Source organism: Dryas octopetala, chromosome 4, assembly GCF_963921425.1.
Source record: "Dryas octopetala chromosome 4, drDryOcto1.1, whole genome shotgun sequence".
In the NCBI taxonomy this organism is placed as follows: Eukaryota; Viridiplantae; Streptophyta; class Magnoliopsida; order Rosales; family Rosaceae; genus Dryas; species Dryas octopetala.
Genome location: NC_141369.1, coordinates 11,931,384 through 11,940,673, shown reverse-complemented (window position 1 = coordinate 11,940,673; position 9,290 = coordinate 11,931,384). Strand labels below are relative to the sequence as shown.

The 9,290-nt window shown below is 35.5% G+C and overlaps 1 protein-coding gene across 2 annotated transcripts; it reads left to right on the top strand.

Moving 5' to 3' along the window:
• Positions 1–5,257, top strand: LOC147286865 (two-component response regulator ARR12-like). Of its 2 annotated transcripts, none has more exons than XM_086240216.1 (6): positions 1–515; positions 1,038–1,190; positions 1,433–1,840; positions 1,950–2,026; positions 2,209–3,420; positions 4,853–5,257. In XM_086240216.1, exons 1-6 carry the CDS (start codon positions 368–370, stop codon positions 4,904–4,906), a joined length of 2,052 nt encoding a protein of 683 aa, XP_086096342.1. In that variant the 5' UTR covers positions 1–367; the 3' UTR covers positions 4,907–5,257. The 2 variants fall into 2 exon arrangements, with proteins under 2 accessions (XP_086096342.1, XP_086096343.1); XM_086240217.1 differs by having other exon boundaries at positions 4,849–5,257.
• The last annotated feature ends 4,033 nt before the right edge of the window (positions 5,258–9,290 follow it).

Sequence of the window (9,290 nt, the reverse complement as noted above, 5' to 3'; positions counted from 1 at the left end):
AGAGCCAAGGGAAGGCTCTAGAAAAATAGTACACAGGGAAAGAATAATTTAAATCCCAAAATTACAGTAATAAGCTTCCTAAATTGTAGGAGTCCAAATCCTAAGTAGTAGCAAATTTTCCTCTATATAGCCGAAAATCAATCTTTACAGCTTATACTTCTACCCACATTCTCTCTCTAGCCAATCTCTCAGTTTTTTCATCCCTCCCACAATTCTTCTTCTAGTCTATTGGTTCATGTTCTTCCTCTTCTGGGTTGTTTGAAAAAGACCCAGATAGTAAGTTTGTTCTTTAAAAACTTGCAACTTTTGCTCTACTCTGTTTTATTGCTCTGTTTCTCATCCGGGTCTTTGAAGTTGGTGAGTCGCAATGGTTGTGGAGGACCAAAGGGGAACTTTGGATGGTGAGGATGGGGACATGGACTGGTGTCCGGTGGGTATGCGTGTCCTAGCCGTTGATGATGACCCAGTTTCTCTCAAATTGTTGAATCAACTGCTTCTTAGTTGCCAGTATCAGGGTTCGTTTCTTTTCCTCCTTCTATTGCTTTTCCCTTAGACTAATTGGCATTTAGTTTTCTTTAATTGTTAGTGATTTGTTTTATCAAATGTGTATTGTGTGTGTTTGAAGTGTAATGTAAACTCTGTTAATAACTTCTCTGTTCTTTAATTTTGAATTAGACTGTTCGTCTGTATTAAAAAGATTAGATTTTTTAGTTTTATTTTTATCTGAATCTATTCATACTCTTAGTTTCCTCTTCAGAATATGTTCATTCAAGTTTTCATTTATGCTCTTTTGACTGTATACTATAAATTTCATAAACATAACCCCTCTTTAAGCTTGAGTTATATGCTTAAATGTGACTTGTTTTTGACAATATGGAGAGATTAAACTATTAGATACTGGAATTTTCATCAGCTTTGTATATATATATATATTTTTTTATGTTATGGTGCAACAAGTGGTCTTCTTTGATTTTAGTATTTGGGTTTTGATTCTAGATATTTTTCATAGTTGTTATGCATGATTCTGGTGATTGCAGTTACTACCACCAATCAGGCAATCGAGGCACTGGAAATATTGAGGCAAGAAAGAAATAAGTTTGACCTGGTGATCAGTGATGTAAATATGCCTGAAATGGATGGCTTTAAGCTCCTTGAGCTCTTGAGGATTGAAATGGACCTACCTGTAATAAGTAAGCATGAACTTATTCTGAATTTTTGTGACATAGTATCTGATTTCAATTTATTGAATTTAATTGCAAAGTGAAAAGAAACTTTATTTGAGTTTTCTTTGGTATTGGCTACTGTTATGGCTTTTTTATCCGAAGACCTACTTACCGTAGAGTATTCAATTTGAGCAGTAGATGGTGATTTTTCAAGAAGGGTGAGATAAATTAGTTATTAACGTCATTTTTGTGTCTTGAAATGGTTCCAGTGTTGTCAGGACATGATGATACCAAGCTTGTAATGAAGGGAATTTGTTACGGTGCCTGTGCCTATTTGTTGAAACCTATTCGAATTGAAGAGCTCAAGACTATCTGGCAACATGTAATCCGTAGAAAGATATTGGACTCCAAAGACCAAAATAAGTCTCTCAATAAAGACAAGTCGTGCCATGTAATTGGAGAAGGTGGACAAGGGCTTTCGCCAACAGGTAGTTCAGGTCAGAATGACAAACTGCATAAGAAAAGAAAGTACCCAAACGAAGATGAAGAAGAAGGAGAAGGCAATGATGATAAACATGAGAATGAGGGCCCACCAAGTCACAAGAAGCCTCGGGTAGTTTGGACTGAAGAGTTGCATGAAAAGTTTATTGCAGCTGTAAATCAGTTGGGACCTAAAGGTGAGTCTTCTGCTACAGAGAAGTGATGTGTTGCTTTTGTTATACATGGATTATCTTGACTAGTTGACTGATGTTTTTTCTGTCATCCCCCTCTTTAATTTATTTGCAGACGCTGTTCCTAAGAAAATTCTTGAATTGATGAATGTTGAAGGACTTTCAAGGGAAAATGTGGCCAGCCATCTACAGGCACTGATCTTTCCTTTGCCTTACTTTCATAGCAATTTTACTAGCATGTAGCTTTCAGAACACCTTTCTAGCATGGGGAATGCTTAATGAAAACAAGTTACGATTTTTTTGGCTTGTCAGAAAGTTTGATTTTTGTGTCACAATGGGCACCTCCATGCTTATGCTCTGACTTCATGTTGCAGAAATATAGGAACAACCTTAAAAGAAACAGCTGTGTGGCAACCCAACAAGCTGCTTTGGGAGGGAAGGATACCTCTAACATGCACATCGGTCTACATAATGGATTTGGAGATCTACACTCCTTAGCTGGATCAGGAAGGCTTTCAAATGCTGCTTTATCATCCTATACACCTGGTGGGTTGCTTGGTAGACTAAACTCCCCGACTGGTTTGAGCATACAAGGAATCAGTTCTTCAGGTCTCAGCGAACCTGGTTTCCAGCCAGCTGTGCCTGCAAACCAATGTCCAAATTCATTTCAAGCAATTCCGACATCATTAGAGCTCAATCAATTGAAACAGAGCAAGTGCACCACCCACATCACTGAGGCCAATCCAAATAACGATCCAAAAAGTTATACAGTACTATCTCACTTTCGAGACACAAGAGAGTCTGGTAGCTCTATTCAATCTGATTCCCATGCTTCGAGCAATCCTTTGATGTTACAAGGGAACCCACAACTAAAAGATATTACAGGAATGTTTGGAAATCCTTCTCTTAGAGTGGCTTTATTGAATCCAGAAGCATTTGACCTTGGCATTTGTGGTTCCTCGGAAATTTTGGATCATAATCTATGTAGTGAAAGGTTGGAGGGTGCTATTCAACTATCCAGATTTCCTTCAGATGCTTTGCCAATGAGTGAGCTTTTTAATGATGGTCAATTGCATGCTAACAACTTGGGTGATTCTTCTAGTTGGCCTCAAATCGGGAACACTCCAAATGATTTTTCTTCTATAAGGGTACTGTCAGCTCCTGTTGAGGAATTAAGAGGAGATATACAGAACCAAGAAGGCTTAGTTGGCAATGTTATTCCAACCATGAATTACACACCAAAGAAAAGTTGGGAAGAACATAAGCGACATTACAATCACAACTTGAGTCTAACTTTCAGTGCCATAAATTCCCTTATTTCTGCCAATGGTATTGTGGATCCCCTAAGCCAGAGTTTGGACCAGAATAATGCAGTCTGCTGTAAAAAGATGAATTCATATTTATTTAATCAGTTAAATGGGGTCACTACAATCATCGAACAGCCCAGTGAGATTGAAAAATCTGCCATAGAAACAAATATGCAGTCCAGTGAGGACTACCTCTTGGAGCAAACAAAGTTGCATGATGGTTTCATTCAAAATAGTTACGAATCATTCAATGATATAATGAGTGTGAGACTGAAGCGGGTATGATTATTAAGCCACTTATTATTGGTTGCTCCATTATTGATGTGTTCTCTTACTTAGGCCATATTAGAGATTGAAAAAGAGCTAGGAGTAAGATAGGCCATATTGGAGATTGAAAAAGGATTCAGTTGCTTTTGCATTTTATGGGCTTTTTATTTTCACTTTGAGTTTACTAATTAGGAAAGTCTTCTTAATCGAGTAACCAATCACTAAATAACTTGACATCATAGTCATAGATGATAATTTGTCTTTGAAGTTTCTCACACGCCTGAAATTCCTATTGATAATCCTCTTTTGTGTGTTACCATTCTTGTTGTTTTGTAAGTAGCGGGCTATTCTCTATCATATAATGAGCTCATATGTCTTTCCCGATGAGGATTTTTAGTTATATGTTCTTGTTCGTTTGGGGGGTGGACAGATTATTTTTTCATGTTCATTTCTTATGGATTCTTAAAATGACAACTCACACTTTGGTGACCATTCTTGAGATATCTTATGTAAAGGCATTTTAACATTATATGATAAGTTGTCAATTTATTGTAACACTTCTTAGTCCATATGAAGTATATGTAAATTGAAAAGCAAAGCAAAAAAATTTCTTTTTTCTTTTGGATTTTATTATGTCTCTTATGGTTTTGCATAATTGGTCATTTGGTTGGATATAGAACATACAATTTCTGTCAATAGTATTTCTTTTTGTTATATTATCTCAGAGGAATAGACATGTCGCCCAAATGCAAAAATTCTACTTCCAGAATTACCTGATGTTTGCATGTGGAGGACCTTACTGTATGTTTCGAAGAAACATGCAATTTTCTCAGTTGATAAGAAGCATTGAATTTTAATGTACTCTCAATCTTTATATGTATGGTGATTTATGGAAGTCTGCTAGATAACCCATATTTATATGGTGCAAATGGTTGGATCGCTCTTATATTGCTGTATTCAATAGATGACACATGGCATATCTGTGTTTTTTTTTTTAATTTCTCTTTTATTTTTTAGTGTCTGAACATAAGGACAAGTTGCTATCTAAGATCCCGGTATTAGGGAACATCTTATATTTTAATCTGCACTTCCCCTTTTCAACCAGAAATGTGGATTTTGAATTGTTGTTATTTTGCTATAGGTCTCAACTGGCCAAATGACATTATGGTTTCAGTAGATTGATTATGTGTTTGAGCTTGTTTATGTGTTGTGACCTATCTATACTGATATGTTTTGTTTATTGTTTGTTTTTGCAAATTAAAAATCGACTAAATATCATCTCATATATAGAAAGAATACCTAATTTCTTTTATACCCTTTTTTTAGATTGATTGTGTTTAATTCAATATATTTGTCTCCTTGGGTCTATTGTCTTCTATGTTTGTACTTTTTCTTTCTCTTCCTCTTCAGCAGTGTATAATATGAATATGATTATGTTAGACAGGGACAAAATGAGAACATGTTACCGGATGGAGAGTTTGAATTTGATGCTCACTGATCTCAACCATGAGACTTCATTTCTGCTAATTCCTGGAGAAGAGAATGACATCAGCAGCAGTTTAATTACTTGTCTGAGGAACCTGTGTATAATTTCTTCATCTCTCTGTGTATTTTTCATTTTTTCGGCACATGGATCTATTTCCTTCCAACCACAACCCGAGTTACTTTCCAGTTATTTTAGGGTTCTTTATTTTCTCACTGGATGATGACTTTTTAGCTTTATGGTTGCTCAAGGTTCCATATATTCTGTCTTCTATTTAATTTGGAATGGTGAAGGGTTCTAGCTAATATGGATCACATAACACTGTTACCCAGATGTTAGATAATATATCAACCATGTAACATTAAATTAAAGATCTTATATACCGACTACCTATTGGTCTCTCCACGATGTTGGAGAGGTCCTAAGTTCAAATTAATGTTTTCTTTATGTCTTCACTCTGAATGGATTTCAATGCATCCCTCCCTCATCAGTTTCTGCTCGAAGTAATAGGTAGGAATGACATTATAATTGGGACCTATGACATTTTTCACCCAATTATAATGCACCTGTAATGCTGCTTGTGCTCAGTAGCTGCAGAATATGGTGATCTATATATATTACATTTTTGTTGTGGTCAGCCACAGTTGCAGCTGAGGCTCTCGTACTGGTTCTATTGCTGGCAAGAGAGATTAAGATTTAGCCATCATGCATGTTAGTACAGGGACCAATAGGTGTATTCTATATTGTGTCCATAACTATTATTGGTTGTCGTATGCAATGTCAAAATTTTTGTATATGACCGTAATACCTTCACGTAGTGTTATCTAATCTACATGTTATAATACAGGTAGTCGATCGGTTTATAAATTTAGAGTTTAGTGTTTAAGATATTGATAATTGTACACTATGTTATAATTTTTAATGGATTGGTCACACCATCACATGGTGTTACGGTTACATATAATAAGTTTTCTATAGTGCATCCCTTTTGTAGTAGGTGACTAATAGGGTGATTCTCGTATCCACACCCTGATTATCCGCACTTGATCCGAACGGGGTCTTATAAGGGAATCCTTTATGCTAATATTATTTTATACAAGAAGTTTTTAGTATAGGATCTCTTATAGGATCCTGGATTATAATGTATGACCTCATCTAGACAAGCTTTTTGTTTATGATTGGCATAAATGATTTCCTTATATGATCCTGTCTGGACCGGTTATGGATACTCAACGTGTGGGATTCATATTCTTTGCTAATTTCTTATGTGCTAATCTCATACTAATCAATTAAAATTGTGTCATTTTAAAGTATAGGCTTATGATCGAAACCGTTCATCTTTTAGATTACCTTTTAAATATCATCTCTATAAAATATCAACTAAATCAGAAATTGTTTGGTCATGTAACTGTTATAAAATAAACATACATTTTTTATAACAGTTAAACTCACTGTCTATTTGTTCAATAGCAATTACATAACTAAATGATTCCCGATTAGGTTGATTTTTAACAAAAATTATTTTTAAAGAGTGATCTGAAAAATGAACGATTCCGATCATGAGCCTACACGGTAAAATTGCGTCATTTAATTGATTAATATGAGATTAGCACACAATGGATTAACAGATGTAAGAATCTCTGGCAACGAAAATTGGTTATACTCTCAGACCTAGGCAGACATAATGCCTTCTAGATCTTCTAACTTGACTAGCATATGCAGTGCATTATGTTGTGAGTTCTTCAATGGTTACGTCGTATGTTTCAATTTTCTATCCACAACTGATAACCATTTATCATATATTCATACTCTTTTTATTGCTGGCAAGAGAGTTTAAGATTTTGCCATCATGTATATTAGTACAACGATTATTAGGTATAATCTACATTGTGACGTAACTATTATTGGTCGCTATACGCAATCTTATTCCTTTGTAGTAGGTGACTAAAAGGGTGATTCAATTCTCATATCAATATGTGGATCATCTACACCGGATTTGGATGAGATTCTATATAGGAATCATTTATGTTAATTTTATATAGTTTTTCATGCGTAAAAGATTTATGTATAGGATCTGAGATTCCTGTGTAGGATCTTGTCTAGACAAGTTTCCCGTATAGGATTAGCATAAATGATTTTCGTATAGGATTTCATTTGAACAAAGTGTGGATATGAGAATTCTGGCAACTAAACCCATGCAGACATAACGCCTTCTAGATCAATCTTCTAACTTGACTATCACATGCAGTGCATACTATTGTGAGTTCTTCAATGGTTATGACATATGTTTCAATCTTCTTTCCACAACTGATAACCATCGATCATATATTCACAATTTTATCATTGATGAGCCCTGAAATTCTCGCAGGTTTAAGACATGACCTATAGCCCCATGTGGCCATGTGGTGGAAGTGGCTGAATGTGATGATTTGATCCCAAAACTTGCCATCAACCTAATTGTGTGGAGGTTGATGGTAAGTGGGAGTTAAAGTAAATTGAAGGAGCTAGGTTAGCAAACCACTAGTAATTTAACACAGAGACGAATCCACGTTCAAAGGTAGGGGGTAAGGCGACCCCCTAACGCCGGCAACCCTTCCCTAGTGAAACTTAAGCCCAGCCACCGTGACCCCCTAAGCCTAGCCGCCGTGACCCCTATGCCCACCAAGCCTAGCCTAGCCACCGCCTAACTCCTCTTATCATCTTATACTGTCTGTTGTTCTCCCTTTTTTTTTTTTTTTTGGTGTTGGTGGAGTTGCAAAAGAAGAAGAAGAAGAAGAAGAAGAAAAAAAAAAAAAAAGGAGATAGAAAAAGAAAATGGGTGGGGTGGGATCTGCACCTGCACGTGGAGTTCTTTCAAAAAAATTTATTAATTTTATTTTTTGTATTTTACATAATTTTAAAAGGTTTTATATATTTTTTATTGTTTTTCTTTTTAAGTGGCTAATTTTAAAAGGTAAGTGGTGGGGTTTGTGTGTGCCACCTCATTGTCACGTCATGAGATAACGGGTTTTTTTACAGCCAGACTAACGAAGGTACCTTTTTGACACCGATTTGTACTTGGGGTACCTTAGTGCAACTTTTTGAACGTAAGGTATGAAGTTGAAAAAAATTGAATAAAGAAATAAACAGGAGCCTGATGAGTGTTCACCATTTATCAAAGGACAATTCACATTTTCTCAAACCCTAACCCCTTACCCAGCCCCATCTGTCGCCGCCCCATCCGCTTGCAAGTTGCCGCTGGCCAACCCCCACCTCTCTGCGACCTACTGCCTCCCGCCATGTTTTACACTATGGCTCTTCAAGATAAAATTTCTGGATCCACCACTGATTCTACATCAAAAGTTCTCGAAGGTTTGCAAGAATTGTTCAGTCATCATTAAGGGGGTTGATGGAAGTTAACATCCCACTAGATGAGAACGATGATGACATGCATATATATAAATAGGTTGAGAAACTACCGTTGGAAGGTAATGCATGCAAAGTCTAAAACTCAAACACTACAACTTATTCTTCTAACTTCATAGACTAACTTAAGCATCAGAATCGAGAAACAATCTCACAGTGTTCCTTTTTTAAGGTGTGTTCAAAAGAGGTATGAGTGACTTCTTTGTCAATGTGTTAACATATATCCTTGTTGAGACTCATTCACAATATGGTCTGTTAATTCAAACCATTGTTGAGACTCATCTCCAAATTAAAAATTGTAGCCATTTAATTTTCGTTACAATCATCATTTTAATTTTAATTGAAAACAATGTACTCATCTATTTATTTACTCACAATTGGAATAAAATGACTAAAGAAATTCCAATTTAACTAATTTTTGTAATATTTATATTGAATGAAACCAACTACATTGAGGGGTGACTCCAACAAGAATGCCCATCATTTTCTCCTAAGGTGGATATCATCTTTAGATACTTTCCTTATTATATGTATTTAATAATACTATTAACACTTCTTATCTAGCCTTTTGAACTGAAATAAATACTTTAAAATTTACTGCACTCATATAGTGGAATGCAAGAAATTAAAATGAAAAAGCTCTTGGAGACTTGGGGTTAAAAGCTTAGACGGTGAGACGAGAGTAGTGAAAGAGTTTCGATTAGAAGATGTTCATTCTTGTGGACAGATGTTGAGCACTTATGGCATTTAATGATTGAATTGAAAAAGAAAATATATGATGAATCAATGAGTTATTAATTTTAATAACTACAAATTTGATTCAAAGTTGATTTTAGGGTTTTTTTTTTTTTTTTTTAAAGCTCATTTCAAAAATCAGATTACAATGTAGTCAATTTTAATGAAATCACGTGAAAAAATACGATGGGCTGATGGGCATGCAGCCAAGCGCACCCATGTTTTTTTTTTTTTTCCCGCGTCATACAAGATTGCCACC

What these genes read in the sequence shown, in the direction of transcription:
- LOC147286865 (XM_086240216.1), top strand. Translation starts at nt 368, where the DNA reads ATGGTTGTGGAGGACCAAAGGGGAACTTTGGATGGTGAGGATGGGGAC. An exon ending in ATGTGGCCAGCCATCTACAG is followed by an intron (nt 2,027 to 2,208) that starts GCACTGATCTTT and finishes TTCATGTTGCAG; the next exon opens with AAATATAGGAACAACCTTAA. An exon ending in TGAGTGTGAGACTGAAGCGG is followed by an intron (nt 3,421 to 4,852) that starts GTATGATTATTA and finishes TATGTTAGACAG; the next exon opens with GGACAAAATGAGAACATGTT.